Source organism: Buteo buteo, chromosome 5, assembly GCF_964188355.1.
Source record: "Buteo buteo chromosome 5, bButBut1.hap1.1, whole genome shotgun sequence".
Classification (NCBI taxonomy): domain Eukaryota; kingdom Metazoa; phylum Chordata; class Aves; order Accipitriformes; family Accipitridae; genus Buteo; species Buteo buteo.
The window spans coordinates 42,829,398-42,848,569 of NC_134175.1; the positions used below are offsets into that span (position 1 = coordinate 42,829,398).

A 19,172-nucleotide genomic window follows, 5' to 3' on the forward strand; every position below is an offset into this window, starting at 1 on the left:
ATCCCTTTGCTGCCTTTGCACACTTGCTTCTTACAGCAGGACCATAGCAGGAAAACATAGCTTTGAAGCAATCTACAACTGCTTGTCTTGGAAATGACTACTTTTTATTTGACAAGGGAGGGGAGACCTGTTGCAGGTCTTGTTTGAAATTACGTCACTTCTTGTGACTCCATTGGAAGTGTAACCATGCAGGCAGCAACACACGTGTCTAAAATAATTATCTAGCTTATAAAGGAAATGTAATCTGGGGATATGTGTATCAAGCAAATTTGATTCAGTGCACAAACTGAGATTCGGTTTGTTCTAAAGCATTCCTAAGGTGATCTTATTGTGCTTTTCCTCTGAATATCATTTGCTTCTTTCTCAAGAGGACATCGGTCTGAGGTATCTCCTCTAGTTGTTGTAAGCTGTTGTTCCTAGTTCTTCAGGTAACTATTTTTATTTCAGTGTAATTAAAAAGCAGAGGTGGCTAATCAGGGACCTATAGGTCCTAATCATTCCCTGACGTTGACATCAGGGAAGCTGTAGGTTCTCTGCTGACAAGCAAATAGTGGGGGTCATACTCAGCTGGGAACACTGTCTGACAGGGCTGCTGGAAGATTATTTGATTCCTCCCTTCTCAAAACTCTGGCTAGGGCAGAGTGCCCCAATTAAATACAGACAGATGTGCATGGTGCCCACCCTTTGCCCTTGCAAAGTGTGCTTGTCCCTTGTCTTTCTAAAGCTTCTGTTGGACTTGAATTCTTCTGCAATGGTACCAGGTATGTGATGCAGACAACTGACTTTCTATTTTAAACTCATCAGCTGTGTAGACCTTTTACTGTGCACACTTCGCCTATACTGTTTGTACCTGGGGGTGTTTCACAAAGTTCCCGTGCAGAATACGTGATCAGATTTTGTGTACTTGTTAGCAGTGTCTTGGGAGTTGATGTCTGATGAATCATTTGTTGACTGAAACTCTTGACCTCCCGGGTCAAGGTTATTTGCTTTGCTCAGATGGTACTGGACATCCAAAAGAAAGCAACTAGTCAGTGCTCCCAGATTTCAGCCTATCCTTGTGCTTTTATTAACCCTGGCTGAATTTAAAACATCTTGTGGCTGTGAAACAAGGCAGGTGGGGGATTACCTTGGAGGGTTTCAGCCATCTGCCTTTCTCACCTTCTGCAACACTGGTAGCAAAGGGATTGGGAGCCAGTTGTGCTGGCTCTGTGTCTCTGAGGAAACACAGATTATATCTGCTCCATTTTGTGCTTCTCCAGGGAAGGGAAAGGAATGGAATTTGGGTACCAGCTCTCTGAGCCAAATGCCATGAGAAAACCTTCAGTCTTATAGGATCAAATACAGACTGATGCGCTGGTTCAATTTGTTGTTGAAATTGTTGAAACAAAGTAAGTCTGGTCATCTTTATCTTCAAAAGCATTTTTTATAGTTGGATGTGCTGTTTAATTTGTGTTGACTTTAGTCTTACTTTCTGGAAAAAAGGCTCCAGAAATAATTCAGACAGCTCCATTCAAGCTGTTTCGCAAATGTCAGCATATGCCAGAGTCCAAAATCCAGCACAATCAGGATATGGTTGTCTAGTAGGGACACCAGCAAGAGATGCTGGACAGGAAAGGTATGTGCTATTTGAGACCATAACACGAAGATTTCCTTTCCGTTAGCATATTTATACGTCCCACGTGCCATCTCTGTCTCTTCTTCCTGTTGTGGAATAGCTTACTGTGTCTTGATTTATAGAATGCTGCACATCCAGATGCCTCTGTTGTTATCTCCTCACCAAGAGAAGCAAAGCTGGTACATTTGGGCTACAGGGTTGCCACCATGATCCCAGCCATGTGTTTGGCTAATTGCTTAAATATAAAGAGACCTCTTGGTGAAGCTCAGGCAGTGTTCCTCTTTGTTTGGTCAGATGAAACAGAAAGGGTGGGAAGCACCGACTCCATCTTAGTGGAAGGTGGGTAGAGGGGCCTGAGGACCAAGAAAGACTCAGAGATAAGCCAGGTATTCTCCACCAAGTTTCCCATTTTGAACTCAGTCCAGAGCAATTCTGCTGATTGTAATAGGTTATTTCTGGTTCAGCTCATAGCTCCTGAAATACAGTCCCACCCCATAGAAACACCTCCCTACTGATGCAATGAAGCATTCACCAGAATTGCCAGAGCTCTCAGCTCAGCTGAGAGGCTTAGCTGTAGTTAGTCTCCGTTACAGCTGTAGAGGCTTTAGAGGGAGGAATATAGGTGACTCAGTGTTCACACTCCAAACAGAGCCTGTTACAAAGTAAGAAAACTAAAGCAATTCTCTAGTACCGAAATTCCTCAAAGGCTTCTTCTGAATTTGATCTTTCTCTCTAACCTCCCAGTAAAAAGAAAATCTCTACAAAATTACAGAAATTTTCACAAATAACTCTGCAGGGGATAAGATTTCTCATGCCTGTCCCCCAGCTAGCGTGACAGCTCCTGGATCTATTTCAGTGCAGACAGAATCAACGTCTAAGCGGTCTTACTCACTTTTTTTAATCTCTTGATAAGAATGCAAATGCCATTCTTGCTCCCACTGCCTCTCTCACCCTCTTGAAGTAGGCTGTTTATGGTGACTAAATGCTTCTATCCAAAATTGGCTGTCATCCAAAACCAGATGGACAGAAAGCCTAAGAGCAACAGAAAACTAGCAATTTATATTAGGACACAGTGCCGCACCACACAGAATGCTTTGTTTAAACTAGCAGAGCTCTGTGTCCTATTGAATATATGTAAATAACCAGCTAGCGTGGATTTCTACAACAATGTTGGCATATTTCAAAATACTTAAATACTCTGAGCAGCTCTTCTGACCCTGATAGATTCATTCTCCACTACTGATTCTTTGACTGAAAATCAGATGTTGTCTTGAGATTTGTGCTGTAAACAACTCCTTACCTACCTGAAGTATATTGGGTTTTACCTACATCTGCAGATGCTGTGCACTGCTGATTCTGCTTCTGAACACGATTTTATGATTGCAAAATATACTGAAGGGGAAATTGAAGCAATTTAGGATCAGAAAAAGGAAAAGGAGATAAATATGAACAAATGATACAGCAATTTTAATAACAGAGTATGCTGGATAATTTAGCATAGTGAGTTGGGCTGGACATGGTTCTTTATAATCTATTTTTAAATAGCTTAATGTTGCATGAGAGGATACTCATGTGTTACGTACTGACAGAGCATTTTGGCAGTCCCGAGCCCTTAGGCCAGACAAATGACAGCCTATAGGCTTTGGCAAAGGTATGGCCGCTTGAGTTTACTGTGTTTTCAGGCAGTGTGGTACTCAAAAGGAGTTGATGATGCAAAGGTGAGAGATAGGTATAATGCACTGACATTTATTCTCCTGTTCTCTATTACTACTCAGTTGTGAGAAGGGTCTGACCAAACTATAGGCATATTTGGAAATGGTGAACCCCAGGCATAACTGATCTGTGTACTTCACTTGGCAGTGAGTGGCCATGAGATTGCCTGAGCCATAGTCATTCCTCAGCATCCAGCCCAGGGATTCAAATACAGCACTGGGCCAAAAGGAACCGCTCAGGTACGTGCAGCACCTGCCCCAGGACTGGCTGGGAGGACACAGCAGCATCAAAACCCCAGCTGTGGTCCAGCTCACGGGTCTCCCATGAGCATCAAATGTAGTTGCCTGACAGAACAGGTAGCCAGGTCATCTCTGTTATGTGCCCTCACATTTGACAGATGACAATGCGGTTCATGAGCCTCTAACAAACTTAAGACCTTAATTATGAAAGGACTAAAACTTTAGTTATGGCACTGTGCTACAGGAGGGAACACCAAGCACACCAATATTTTGCACCTTTGTAGAAACAGACAATTGAAATGCTGATACATTTGCTGGGGCAGCTGGTATTTATTCACTCATGCTGATACAACCACTACAGTGTCACTATTGCCAGTTCTCTGCCTCTCAGAACTTGGGTTTATCTTTTAGAACCAGCGTGAGATCCATTGTGATTTGCAGGATAAACCATTTAGTTACCCATTTAAGAAGTGCCTGAGGAATTCTTGTCCAGACACCCATGTCCCAAATTCCTGCCCACCCTGTTAAAGAGCTATTCATTCCCACTTTTCTTTCAGCTAGAGTGGATTTAGTACTAGTTAAGATCTATTTTAGAGGAAAGACAGCGTGTAACCTGATAGGTCTTCTCCATCTGGAGTATAATGATAAATATGCCTCTGGTGGTCAGCCTTGCTTCCTCTGGCTGCTGCTTTGTGGCTGGAAACTAAACAGATGTGGCAGTGGCCATGCACACATACTGTGATTCAGGAAAGACCATCTCATGGTAATCCTCCACTGCCCAGTACCTGCTGGTCCCTGGACCTGAGCTGGCTTCTGCACTTGTAGCAGCCCGGATGCCTCCAGATGCCTGGATGTGTCCATGCCTGGGATCATTTTGATGGCTTGCACTTCACCCTCCCTTAGCTTACAGGCACCCGGTTGGGTGTTCCCAGAAGCAAAAAAGCTCATGAAAGTCACGACAAAACTCATTCACCAGTGTCAGTGTCTGACATAAGCGGCTCGCATTGGTGCTCAGAGGTTAGTGAGCAATGTGCTGTGGTAGAGAGGGGAGTTTTCAATTGCTGTGCAGCTGGGTACCTGCCTGCACTGGTGACATAGGGCAAGGCTCTGTTGTAACTCAGGTTTGATCTGGTTTAGAACATCCTGATGAAAATACTTACACACTGAATGCACAATGATGCTTTCTAGCCCAGGAACAAGTGAACGCAAAGGATGGGAGACGGTGTGCTGGTGGCAGGCACCATGGAGACAGGCTGGGGCTCCTGCTAGCTTCATTCAGGACATAACAGCACGTTCGCTCGGGACTGCTTGGGGCCCTCCTGCTTCCTCATTACATTTTGCCATTTGCTTCTACCATTTCCTTTTCTTCCTGATTTTAAGGCTATTGCTTGCTGTATCATTCATTAGATTTGTCCCTGTGTCACATCTTTCACTTATGCCTTGTGCTCTGCAAAGGCATGTTGCATTGTCATTTTTATTTTAATGTCTCTCACCGATCTTGTTGTACCATACAAAGATTAGATTGCTGTCTGGGTTTTAAATATATGCAGTCAGTGGCTTTAATGGTGTTTTTTATCACAGGAATAATAAAAGTGAACGCTACCTGTTAAAATATGAAGCCATTTACCTGTGAAGTTCAACCTTAAGGGCATTCTCTATTTTCTTTCTCTTTCTGAACCAAATGCAATATGTGTGAGAAACCAGCAGCCCATCTGTATTCCAATTTGCATGTTCTGACGTAAAGAGAAACATGATGTACTTCTCTGAGATTGGAAAGTTACTCTCTAAAAACAAATTAAGTAACTAATAGCTTGAGGGATCACTTCATAGTTGAAAGGATTTCTGTCATCGGGAATCAGATGTATTTGCATTATTCCTCAGTGGCTTACAAATTGTATATGTATTAGTATAATATCAGCTTTCTGGAGAGATTGCTGTGGGTTAATTTGGTAAGTAAATGGTCTTTGTGGTGTGGTGGTATGTAAGACACAGAACAGACATGGTAAATACTTGGAAGGCCTTGGGGAAAAGGAAGGATCTCCTTTTCTGTTCTTTGTGGCTGACACCTAAAAATGATCTGTGGGTCCCTACCTGAGTTAACTGCTTGCACCTACCACCTACACCTGTAAAAGGGAACCTGCTTAATTCCTCTTGCCAAAGAGGGGGTCTTTCCCTGGAAATTTATTATTTTAGCTGTGGCTCCAACCAGTGAGTTGGAGCATGGGGAAGTCCTGGTCCATGTTTCCATCCAGAGGATGTTGGAAGAGCAGGTGATATAAATTCATATGGCTTCCAGAGACCTGAGGGAATATATCTCCTGCTGAGGAAGAGCTGGACACAGCAGGTGCCAAGCAGCTCCTAGAGGGGATGATTACTTCCAGTTCTCATTATATTAAATCGCTATTTTTAATGAATCAGAGAAAACAGGAGCTTGGGGCTAGATGGTACCTGAGGGTCATAGAGCACACCTGCCTCCTCTGGGATAATGTTTAGAGGTGTTGCCCTGTTTGAAGCATCTGTTTGTATCACAGATGTTCAGTTTTTTGAGAAGGGATTGACAAAGGCCTGCGATAGACTGATTTCAAGTTAGCTGCCCCTCAGCCCGCAGTGTGGAGGGCAATGTCACTGGCAGGGAGCAGGAAACTGCTTAGGGCAGCAGTTCTCAGGCTGATGCTCCCTGGGAAATGCCTTGTTAGTCTCAAAATTTCCCAAGTGCTGTCTTCACTGGGCCTTTTTCCCTGGAATATTTCAGGGCTGTTTCACCTTTCCTGCTTAAGCAATAGAAATTACTTATTTTTCAAAAATCAACCCGAACCATCTGAAGAAATTTTTTTAATATTCTGGAACATCCTCTGCCTATATAATTGGAAGCGATGGGTCTTGGGATTCTGACTGAACCAGCTTGTTCATGGCTAGACACCGCACATCATACTTAGATAAGCACTTTGAAGACAAGCGAGAGTTAATTCTTTATAGCAAATTAGCTGCTGTGTGATGGCAAACACGGACATCTAGTGGTACTCGAGTGCAGAGCATGTAGATGCTTTAAATAATCTCTGGAACAGTAAATATGGCAGAGTGTTTGTTCACAGGTTTTCCCCTAAAAGAAAGAGAGATTTGATTATTTTCAGCGAAAGTATCATAGATAGCATAATGTGGGCGAAAGAAAATTTACTTGGCAAGGAGTAGTGAAAGAATTAGGGGAAAATCATCACATTTGGTAAGATTTGTCAGTGTATTTACCAAGAAGTAATCAGGTTTCTTTCTTGTGTCTTAAATATCTCATACCATACCAGATCAGATACCATATTGGATCAAAAAGATTTTCTACTCCTAAATTAGTCCATAGCAAAGAAATCTCAGTAAATATTATAGCAATATCTTATTCTTACCATACCTGGGAATGTTTGTACTCCAGTTACAGGGAGATTATGTCAGTATGATGAATGGTGGGTTTGCTGATAAACTGCATAGCTAGGTGCTAAACTGATCTCTTGTGTGCTTTCATCAACCCACTGAGCTTTTTCTGCCAGGATTAATGCAAGCACTCTGTCTGAATGGCCTCGAACAGCTGCCATGGTTTGTTTTGTTTGTTTTTTTCTATTTATTTACAAATAATCTTTCAGAGAAATATTTCCTTCTTCTTCCCCAAATCTAGCATTTCGTCTACGGCAGAGACACAGGACAGGTGAGAACCAGTCCTTGTCCACTGACCCCTTTCTGTAATTGTAAATATTAGTCTGTGAATGGGATTTCTTTCACACCTGCATTAGACACACAAACCACTATGCCACTGAGTGGGGAGACAGGCTGTTCCCATGGGAGTGTGCATTCAGGGCTGCTTGGGCTAAGATAAGGTATTTTGAGATTGTACCAGCTGAAGTGTGAAGTCTGTAGAGATAAGTGTGCTCTCCTCAAGGGCTTCCCCATTCAAGCTGATAAGCAGATCCAGTTCTTATTGATTTCACAAGATACTCAGCATCTTAGAAGATTTCTCCCAATTCAGTTGGATTTTGAATTTGCTCTTTTAAAAACATTTTAAAATATGCTTGGGTTTACCTTCATATCCTAAGAAATAGGGAGGTTTATGGTATTACACTGGTTTGAATCAGCTTGTTTACTATTCTCATCTTAATAACTTTTGAATCAGTGGACTAATTTCTATCAAATTTGACACTGAAATAAGGACCTCCGAGATTTGTGCATGCTTCAGGGAAGCAGGCAGCATGTAGAGAAAGACCCAGAAGAGGGCCCCTAATGACAGGCAGACAGCAAGAAATCCACACTACAGAGGAGCATTAAGAAAGATTCCTCACACCAGAAAAACTTAGATTTGTGCTCACACATTTTTGGACACCAAGAATCAACTTCTGAGATCCAAATCTGTAAGAAAACAAGCTTCATTAGCTCTGCTGCTTGTGCAATCACTTCTTCTGTTTTATTCTGCTATATACACAAGCACTTATATATCCGGTTTCTGGTTATATAGAGACTATAATTATACACAGACCGGTATTGTTCATCAAGAGTCGCAGGGTGTGAGGCTGAAGGAAAGCAGCAGGTTGCCAGCGCTCAGTACGGAAGTAAGATGATACATTTATTCTTAGGTACAAATCCTGGAAGTCAGCATATAATCAATCACTCTACGTTTATATATTTACACCTCTGTTTTCCATCAGAGAACATGGGAGGAGCTTTTCTGATCTGTCTGGTCAGGATTCCCTAGTCTCTTGAGAAGTCCCTAGAGCAAGTTTGGGAAGATGAGGGCATGTTTCTTGTCTTGCAAAAAATTGTAGCTGTTTCCTCACTGCAGTGGTGGCATGTGGGAATGTGTCTAGCTCATGCTGTAGAGGGACGAACTGGAATTTGTCCTGCCATGAGGGCACAGCGCCAAGGAAGCCTGGGCTATTGCCAGTCTAGAAAGTCAGCCCAGAAACTAAAGCAAGAAAAAAAGCAAGGTTTCTGATGGACACTCACAGCTAGAAAATTCACAGCTAGAAAATTCACCCACAGCTAGCATTCAAAAGGTTACTGGGTGGGTGGTTTTGATTTCTCACTTCAGCCCAGCAGAATCAGTTAGAAAGAAGTAAAGGAAACCAGGGCCACAACATGTTGAACTTTGACAAAAGAAATTATTAACTTGGCTTCTAAGGAATACAAATCCTGTCTTTGCCAGTGTAAATATGATGCAAAGATGATTGCCTTCATCCTGCCCTCTCTAACTTCTGTTCCTGTTCTTTTTTTTTCTGTTGAACCTGGGCAGTTGTCTGGAGGGTGTGAACTAACCGTGGTGCTCCAGGACTTCACAGCTGGCCACAGCAGCGAGCTGAGCATTCAGGTGGGGCAGACGGTGGAGCTGCTGGAGAGGCCAAGCGAAAGGCCAGGCTGGTGTTTGGTCCGGACCACGGAGCGGAGCCCGCCTCAGGAGGGTCTGGTCCCCAGCAGCGCTCTCTGCATTTCCCATTCCCGCAGCAGTGTGGAGATGGATTGCTTCTTCCCTTCAGGAAAAGGTAGGCAACAGTCTGGCAGGTTTAAGAGTGTTCTGGATTTCCCCTTTTGTATCATGTAAGTGCAAAGCTGCTTGGGCTGCTCTTGCAGTCGGCGTGGGTAAAAAACTGTTTAGTTGTTAGTGAGTTTTGTTACCAGATCTCTGTGAATTGGCACAGCACTAGCCTAACTCCATTTCCATGAATCAATGTTTGTACGTGTGCATCTTTTGCTGTGTGGCAATCATTATTGTCTTGAGATTCTGGGTAAAAATAAGACCTTTAAACAACAAAGGGACTGGGTTTAGTGCCTAAAAGCCTAGAGGGAGGGAAAGTCATGCTGTATAGACACCCAGGATGCCCCAAATTCTAGATATGTTATGAGTGCCACAGTGCACACTAGTGTGTGGTCGTTTAGTATATGCCTGCTGCCTGTCTATTACTGCAAACAAGCCACCAGTGAGTACTGGCACACTCTATTGACTTGTGAACTGGAGACATTGTGTGTAATGGCACAGCACAATGGGTAAAGAATCCTTTACAATTAGCATGCAACAAAATGCATCCCTGGTATTATCCTGAGAGCTTGGGCTTCACCCACAATGAATGGTGAAATATTGTTTGTCTCTGTGGTGTCTGTGGCCTATTTAGTTGATGTTCTGTTCTGAGCAATGTGTGTCCCGCATATAGCATCCATGCAACCAGGCATAGGAGACGCTCCAGACTGATAGACCAGAACTGGTTCAGTTCAGCGTGGCCAGAGCAGGTCTTCTTTTGGCTTTCCCCCCCCCACTTTTGGCCACACACAATGCAAGTAAGGTCCAGGGAGGAAAGGCTCCTGTCATCCCACTCCCGACTTCAAGCCTGCAACCTGAACTGGCTTTTAAAAAATCTTTTTTCCCTCTGCAGTAAGGGAAATAGAATTTGATCTGTTCTTGTTTAAGCAAGTTAAGCTTGGTGGTTTTGTTTGTTTTGAGAAAAAGCATTGAAACCGGGCTGTAGTCCGTCCTTGCTCCCTGCCTGCACTCCCACTGCCGAGTCTGGGCGTGCGGCACACCCCCAGGACAGAGCAGCGTGGTAGGGCCAGGGTCTGCAATCAGAGTTTCCCTTAAGAACCGTCTCATCCAAACTTTGGGGAGGAGAGCTGAGCTTTCCTCTCAGATTTGATCCCCTCAGCAGGTCTCGTTCGGTTAGGTGCTTCCTCTTGCCCTGTTTTGCAAGAGGGAGGAGGTGAAGTCAGTGCTGGCTGTCGGCTCCGTCTGCGGTGCAAACTCCAAACTCGTCACCCGCTTCTTAGACCCACTGCTGCGTCTCCTCCCTGACGCACCCCCGGGGCCCTGCCCTGCTTCTGCTGCCCCAGGAGCCTGTCCTAGTCCTCAGCTCTCCTTTGCGAAGCCCTGCAGTTCCTTACATGCAAATTAAATCTGTGAGTAAACAGAAAAGTAAAGCTGAAAATCAGTCTGGTCTGCGTAAGACCAGTCGCTGCCTGGCATGACTCATAGGAAGCCAAAGACGTGTCTGCTGGGAGCATGGTCCAGCAGTCGGGCTTGGGTCTTCTGCTGAAGGACGCTGTGAGACACCACTCAAACTTCATTTGAGTGCATTAGACCTTTTGCTCAAATGAAACAAAACTAAAAACTGCAGGAGTAGGCTGTGGAAAGGGAGGCAGGAAATCCCGAGGAGGATGGAGACAGGGTAGTGCAGGGGCAGAGGGCTGGCCAGGGACATGGGGACTTTGCTTCCAGCACGATTGTGTGAGCTTCAGGGCACAATTGCATCGCAGGTACGGTGCGACGGGCGCAGTGCCAGACTGCAGCTGGTGGACCAGAGCTGACTGATGCCTGGAAGCCACCAGACTGTGTCAGCACAGCGCCGAGCCTGCGCTAGCACGCTTTGCCTGCCTGTGGGGCAGGTTATCTCACGTAACACACTGCGACCGCTTCCAGGTTGGAGCTGGCTCTTGTCCCATCATCTCCAAACAGGTGCAGAGTGAGTCTGGGGCTGGCTGGATCCAGTCAGGTATTCATGGCCTTTATTTCCTTATAAATCTTTCCCCCTTGGCCTCAGTTTTCTTCCTGCACATACCAAAGCTGTATCAGGGAGCCTCAGTATTAATGGGATCTCCAGAAGTGCTGCTAGAAATAATGAAAATAACCACCCAATCCACAATTTTGGCCAGAGTACAGCAAATAGGTTCTGTGTCTAATCAGTTCTCCCTCTATTAGGAAAACAGGAAATTGTTTAAACTGAATGAACAGATGCTGGGAACAAAGAAAGAGGGGTAAGTTTAAAGTTTAAAGGGGAAAATGCAGTAGCCACTGGAAGAGCCTGCTGACGTCATGAGATGCTGGAAGGATTAGCATGATAAATGGCTTCTGACTATCCAGATTCGTGTCCTTCTCTACTTCCAGTAGCTTTAGGCATGGGTTGGGCTCTGAATCCCTTGGTTCAGGCTTCCAAAATTTCTGGCCTTTCTCTATAACCCAGGATGAAGGCTAGCACATTTTACACCAAATGGTGTCCCCTATCTGTTTCAAGTATGTAAACATACACAGTTGCAGAAGAGCAGGTTAATAGGTGAATTTTGCTTGCGTTTACCAAGACACATAATTCTTTGCTTTTACAAGCACTGTAATTTCAAGAACAGAAAGTATCTATACTCAAAACTTCTAATAATAGCATTTGCCATCTATGTTAGAAACATGCAGAGTTTTGACAAGTATTAAAATATAGTTACATCTGCTTAGCGGGAAGTGGCAAATTACTGTGTTTGGTCCTATTATACGTTATGGTGGACTGTAAATGTAAATCATGTGGCTCACAGAAGCTACCTATCATCCTTGAAATGAAAGAGGAAAGAAAGTAATATGTCAAGTAACACCTGAACAGATGAAGGCTTGAAAGATTTCGTGGGATCACCAGAACATTTTGTAGAGCATCAGTGCAAGTCCTCACCAAACAAAAAAATAAGCCTTTTTAAACAGCCTCACCGAAAGCCACTGGAAATAAAAAAACAGACTTCACAACTGAAGATGTGCTCTGTCTCTTCCTCACTTTTTTACAGTATTTCTTTGAAAATAGGTAATGAATCAACATAACATCTTGCAAAAGGAAAAACATGGTGTGAATATAAAAGAACAAACCTGAAAGAGACCATTTCCTCCCTTTCATAATGAAATATCTTTACAGATTTCTCTTGTTGTTGATCAGTACAAGCGCAGAGACTTTAAGGACTGGTCTCCCAGCCTTCCATCTGACTGCTGGCTGTGTTCCTCTGGAGGATACACATTTGATTTTTTCATGACTTGACTATAGCTCAGAGCCCAAATATAGTCCCGCTTGTCCTTCCTTTCCAATAATCTGACAGTGTTTGCAATTATCCTCTGTAAAAAGGCAAACAGGTTTCTGGGATTCACCTTTTGCAAGTGATTTACAGATGACTGAGTAAAAGGAACTCATCTGCAGTCTCTGTTACTGTACTCAAGAATTTGTGGGATGGCTTTTTTCTGACTAGCATTTCTAGGAAGGAAGAAGAAAGACCTGTGACACTAGGAATGAAGCTCTGTTTGAACTATCCCACATGGCTAATTACAGGAAAGCTGTGACTTTTATTCCTGTCTCTTTTACCCTATAATTGAGCTCTAAGGTATTAAGCTATAAATTTCAAATTAAGAGAAAAATCCACATGGATAGAAAGCAATTTAATGACCTAGCCAATATTCATTAAGCACACAGCAACAAGCATATTCCTGGTGTCAGCCTGTTAGCTTTGACTGAGTGATTCCAAATTTGAATTTGGCCCATGAAACATTTAGATGAACACTTGATCTTATGACCCCACACCCAGCATTTTTCTTGAAACATCAAAGTCACAGTGTAATTCAAAGAGTAACAAAGGCTAGTTATTGAAGTAATTTTAAGCAACCTCTATCACCAAAGGAAAAAGAAAGTGTTAAAAAAAAAAATAGGGTTTTATGGCACTTGTTTTGGACCGATGATATGGAAAGGGATCCTGTTGAGGGCCCCAAACCAGATCCTGCCCACAGGATACTTGTGTCTGGTACATATCTCTGGAGGAGATGAGGAATATATTTTTTTAGGATGCTATGCAAACATCTTGCTGCGCAGGCAGACGGCCACTTAACAGCAGGGCTTTGGTGGCAGTGGTGGATCCTTGTAACAGCAAACTGAGAAATAGTTGGGTCTCTTCCAACTGAAGAGGGAACATAGGTCTTGCAAGGTGTATGTTAGCAGGGTGAGCATCTCGCCTGCACTTCCCAGCTGGGTCACATTGGCCCTGGTGCATCAGCTGGGAAAGCACCAGACTTTGGGCAGGAGAGACAGGAGTTTCAGTGCTGCTCAAGTGACAGCTTGTCCGTTTAGGGGTTGCCTGCCTGGTCCTACAGCCAGAGAGAGCCTGTGGCTGGTAGGTGCAATGGCAGGCTGGGCTGTGAAAGAAGGAAGCAGAATCAGGATTTAATGATGCTGGTGAGAAGAAGAGTGGTATCAATGAAAAAGAGGTCATGCTGAGACCTGCGTTTTTTTGACCACTCCTTATGGGAAAGAGCAGATAATTTAATGGATTAGTATACGAAGCTGGTGAGGCTAATCCGGCTCTTGTTGGGGTTGAAAGTCTCTTTCTTCCAGTTCCTGATCTCAGAAGAGTGATCTGTGTAGGGAAAAGCATGATTGTTTCTTCCCATGTCTCTGTTTTTAAGAACATCTTGGATTTTAGTGGAGGAAAAGAGTCTAGGCTGCTTTTATTGTGTCCCTGTTCCTGTTTAGTATTAAACTGCGATCTGCATTGGCTCACACACTTTCTCTGTTGTGTTTTAAACAAACTCTGTTGCGAAACTTATTTGATGGTAATGATTCCTGATGTCCTGGGGGAGCTGTGTGAGGACGATTCAGAAGTTTTAGTGCACTGCATTAAACCTTCAGTTGTCCTTGTAGAGGCTGAGAAATTGTTGTTGGTTTTGAAAGTCTTCATTAAGAGCAGTCGATGGAAGTGTTTGTAAGGCTCTGAACTGAAGGAAACATTTCATTAGGTAACGCAGTTGATTTAACTGGCACATAAACAGGTCATGGGGTTTCTATTAAGCAAACAATGTTCAGGCTCCCATTGTCAATATAAATACACAGTATTTAAATAAAAAAACAAATGCTCACCTCTGTTCCTAATACCATTCCAACGAGGGTGTTCAGAGTCAAAATTTTGTAGCATAGACTGTCTTTCAAGAGAGGTCACTTGGACCCCTCCTGCCGGCATTTAGTGCCTCATGGCATCCTTGTTACAAGTTCAGGACATGACTTACGTAGAAAAATCACATCAGGAAAGCTTTTGCTGCATTTTCACTCCTTTTCAATTACGATAGAGCAGCTGGAAACAAGTCGGCTAACCAGCGTGGTGTAACACGGCAGCTCTCCGTGGGCTGGCACCAAGGGCTGCCAGGGCCCAGCTCGGGCCTACCACTCTACCTCAGTATACAAGTGTGGCTCCACGCAGTCATGAAAGGAATGGGAACAGAAAGATGAAAGAACTCAAAACCACTTTGCTATTTCAATCAGGTCACCCTTTCCCTTGTTTTTTTCTCCACTGTGTCTCCCTCCGCTCTCTCATCAAACAGTGGCTGTTTGTCTTCACTTCCATGGCCCTTCACAGCTTCTCCCCACCACATCACTCCTTTCTACCTCAGTGAGCAATGTCTGCCCCAGTGCTGGAGAGCTGGTGATGCCTCGCTCCCCTGCCTACTACTGTCTTTTGATCCTAGACCTCTGTGCTTTCTCCTACTTCATAGTCACCCCGTGAAACAACTCAGATCCCCATAAAGTGTCTGTCCTTGGTGTTGTTCATGCTTACACCTTCTCCTGGACTCCGTTACCTCCCAAATAATAAAAAATGAACAAATATTTAGCAACAGTTGGCAATATGGGTGATGAGATCTGATTTTCGTTGTTTCTAAGAGGTAGGCCAAGTCAAGCCTGAGAGGATGAGCCATACCTGTGTAGGGGTATTCTTATCACTATGACTGTAGCTCCACCAGGGATTTTACCTGTTGGGTACATCAGTACATCAGGAAGACAAATTATACTAACAAATCCTTGCATAGTCAAGCCCTAGAGGCAGCAGCAGTCCAAGCACCACCTGAGTAACTAGATAAGCTAGGCACAGCCTGACCAAGCATGGCAAATACTTGTCCTCCATGGTAAGTCTCAGAGCTACAAGTCATGGATGCAGATTGTATGCGGGCTGTTGGAGCCATGATCTGATGGCTTGTGAATACCCATATGTCTCTGACGTGGTATTTTTATTTCATTATTTTGCCTTATTTTCAGTATGGCATCACTGCTTTGTTATCTAGTCAAAGCAAAAGGCCTCCAGTGCTCTACCTGGAACTTTGTTTTTGTGGAGAAGTACAATTTTGATGAATGCTTTGATAAAGCAGGAGAGGCTATTTTGGGGGAAGTTGCTTTGCTTTTGTACAATGGATTTTTATTATTTTAAACACAGGAGTCTTTGTTTAAAAGAGAGGAGGCCTGCAAATTTTCTTGTTTACTTTGCCTTTGCTTCCCCTTCTGACAGGGGGTAAAACTTTATCCACCTAGTCCCCTGTCAGCTTAACCCCAAATTTCACTGTACAGTGTCCGTGCTGTTTTTTTCACTGAAAAAAACCACCGGTGTGTGTGTGAATTTAAAATGCTGTGGCCAACTGAGCTCATCCAGAATGCCAAAGGGTTCAGCACCTGGTCTGACAGGGAAACTGGGGGAAATCTCAGCAGTGGTACACATAGTGCTGTAATCCACACATACTGTGACAACAAATGGTCTGATCAGGATTAGACCATTGATGCTGTAATGTTTGGACACGTCACCATTTGTTGGGCCTGATTCTCCAATGTGGGACCAACCCACCTGCTTTTCCTGCTGCTTCTTCCATCCTTGTCATAGGTCACCCTTGCTGTGTGTGTACCAGGAGCAACTTGGGGAGTACAGCAAATAGGGAGAGCACATGATAAAACTGGGCAGAATTCAGTAGCTGATATTGCATAAAGGTCAGGGCACCTGAGCTAAAGGTTTGTTCTGGCATTACAGTTTCTGATAGCTTTATTATTGTGCAATTCATGCTCAGTTTTCTAATGCATAGCTTACAGCACCTTTGGGACCTTTGCTTAATTTGGCAGGCAGGCTTTCAGAGAATACAGTTTCCTGGTAGTGGATATCATATTGATCACCTGTATCTCATCATTAACATACTGGCACCGTCATCCCAGGCTGTGACTGAGTATGGGATAGAATTGCTGCTTATCGAGATAATAAATCATTCTGATTTTAGCATCACATTAGTCGAGGCCAGCTAAAAGAAAGAGGAAAACTGGCAGAGAAACCCTAATAGTGGTCAAATGGGAAAGCGTCGGCAAAAATGTAGTGCAAGACGTTTCCAGGCTGTGTGGATCTGTGATGGGACAGAAACATTCACATTTCAGAAGGGTTAAATGCTAGTCTCTGTGGAAGGAAGCGACAACCGTGGTGTATTGCTGCTGCGCAGACTCCTGTCAACACTGCGCAGAGCGGTGCTCATGAGATGTCTGTTTCCAAAATGAAAAATCTTCTTTCTCAAGATAAAGGGTCAGTTGTTTCCTGTAGATATGCTTGTGGGTTTTTGTTGGAGAGGCAGTTTTTGAAAGAGGGTGCAGTTACTCATTGCAGCGTTTCTGTTTTGTGGAGAGATGGTGGTTTGGCAGGTCCAGGGTTGGGTGGTGGAGCTCAGCGTATAGCTGGCCAGGCAGACTGAGTCTCCTTGTTGAGGACTGGAGATGTACGGAGTGAGGGGAAGGGGGAGAAGGATTGCAGCTCTAAAGAGGCTTTCTCTTACCGCCTCTCTGGACCTGTTTCCTCTCTTCAAGTGCCTTATTTCTGTCTGTCTGAGGTGTTGAGAGCAACATTCAGGAGGACGTGGCTAAGCATTTGAAGGTGAGGCAGAGAAGAAGAAGTGACTCGGCAAGACATAGCCATGCATTCTCCCAACTCTTTGATGTTTCTCTAAGACTCTCACGTCCTGCTGAAGTTTGTTTGTAAAGTCATTGTTAGAAGGCATTTTCATGCTTCCCCACAGGAAAAAAAAAAAAGTAATGCAGAGTCCCTCTCTGCATTAGGCTCAGGACTGCATTTCCTCCCATAGATTCTCTGGAAGACCAGGGTCATAAATTCTCCATGCCCTCCTGGCTCTCCTGCCTGCCTTCCCAGCCTTCTTTCTTAGGGCCAGCCCATGCTTTCCGAGGCCAGATTAAGCCAACTCAGATATTCAGGGGTCTGTGCAATAGGATGGGGTTGTGGTCCTCAGTGCAGGTATTGAGAAGCCCCAGAGCATCCCTTTGCCTATTCTGCAGAGAAGCAAGAACCTCCTTCGTTGGCTGCAGCTCACTCACAGACAAAGGAGAGGTCCCAGCCAGTCCCTGCTGCCAGGACCTAGCTGCATATGGGTGGCCACAGCCATCTCCTGGCCCCACTAGCCATCTGAGAGGGAACAGTCTGAGATGACTTCAGCTATGCATACCTGGACAAACAAGACTGCACTGGTCCTATTTTCCCAACTTGTCTTCAGAGACATGCTGGAAAAGGAGTCTTTAATTTTTATTGCTCACATATTGATGTCCCAACTGTTGGGACATCACAAAGGCCAAAGACAGTTCTACTGAGTAAATACTATACTTTTAATTCATTAAGTGAGATAGTTTCCTGGAGTAATGGGGACTGTGCAGCATCCCATATGGTCTGAGGAAGACCAGAGGCATCTTCCATACAAAGGACCCTAAGCCAGGGAAGGTCCGTCCTGCCCAGTCCCCAGCTTTCCCAGTGATCCCAGCACATGTACTTTCACAAAATGGCTGAGTTCAGCCTTCCCTTGTGTTATTAGGGTCAGAGCAGAGAGAGGGGCCTTTGAAGGGACTCCACAAAAAGTGCTGTTTGAGTCTGAGCAATGGTTGTTGTACTGGGAAAGGACTCAGGCTCCTGCTGTGGTACAGAGGTTCAAGAGACCAGGTCAGGTCAGGTATTATCCAAGGCTCTCTGCACAGTTATCCAGGGCAGGCACCTACTGAAAATGGTCTGAATATGATGCCTGTTTCTTTTTATTAATTGTATAGGAGCCTTATAGATGCCTTCTGTTTCTTCTCATCCTTGGAGCTGTGGTACTTTGGTGCGTTGCAGATGCCAGAGCAAGCAGGCGGGGTAGAGAGTTCAGTTTGTAGCATGAGGTTTTATACTAGCTCTGACCTGAAGCCAGCACCATAACATCTCCATGCCTCTGCCCCACTAGTGAAAAACAAGCAGCTATAAAAATAGCTCCTTGAATAAAATCTATTTCCTCTGTATTTAGTTGTGTGTCTTGAAATACATGTAGCATGTTGGGAAGGGGGGAGTTATTCTGTAGCACTTGGCCCATCAAGCTAACAGGAAGGTCATCCTGAAAGAGCAACAGGAGCATGTGGATGGTTTGCATCTTGTGTTTCCTCTGAGGCCAGACTAAATTTAGCAGATTCACAGATGGACATCGGACCGTAATCCATCTGGGACTGCGGGGGGAAGAGTGGGATCTGGGTTGTTTGCCTAGGCTTTTTGCTGTGTAACCAGCTTCAATGAGCCACCATTCATTATTATGTTCCTCATGGTTTTCTGCCTCGGTCAATATGCAGTAACTTACTGTCTGATCCTTTTCCCTGAAATGTTTAAAGTTTAAGCATGAAGGAAAACTAAACTGCTGGTTCTGGGTTCATGCCTAACACGCCTACTAACTTAAACTCAAATGTGGATGTACTTTTTAATAGCATTGTCACAAAGGTTGGACCTATAACTGGTACTTGCAAGAATTGCAGTAACACAATTGCTGATTTCAGCTTCCCCGAAATGTTGCCTCCTCACTCTTTCAGCTTCCAGACAGTTAATGGGACTAATCCTAAATGCCGTACTTGCACCCTGCAAGGCTTGTACACTGCTGGGCTGGTCCTTCCATTGCTAATCTTAAACAAATATTTTATGAGTATGTTTTGAAGTGAACTAGCTCTGCTAAAAATCCCATTTCCCTGACCAGTCTGAGTCAGAGACAGGCAAACTGCAATGCA

At 44.2% G+C, this 19,172-nt stretch overlaps 1 protein-coding gene across 1 annotated transcript in view; it reads left to right on the top strand.

Moving 5' to 3' along the window:
• Positions 1-19,172, top strand: part of KALRN (kalirin RhoGEF kinase) — a 532,592-nt gene that overhangs the window by 421,927 nt on the left and 91,493 nt on the right. Inside the window, exons 34-35 of the mRNA XM_075028813.1 lie at positions 7,226-7,255; positions 8,831-9,077. Of these exons, the coding sequence (XP_074884914.1) occupies positions 7,226-7,255; positions 8,831-9,077 (277 nt within the window). The remainder of the gene's footprint in view (positions 1-7,225; positions 7,256-8,830; positions 9,078-19,172) is intronic.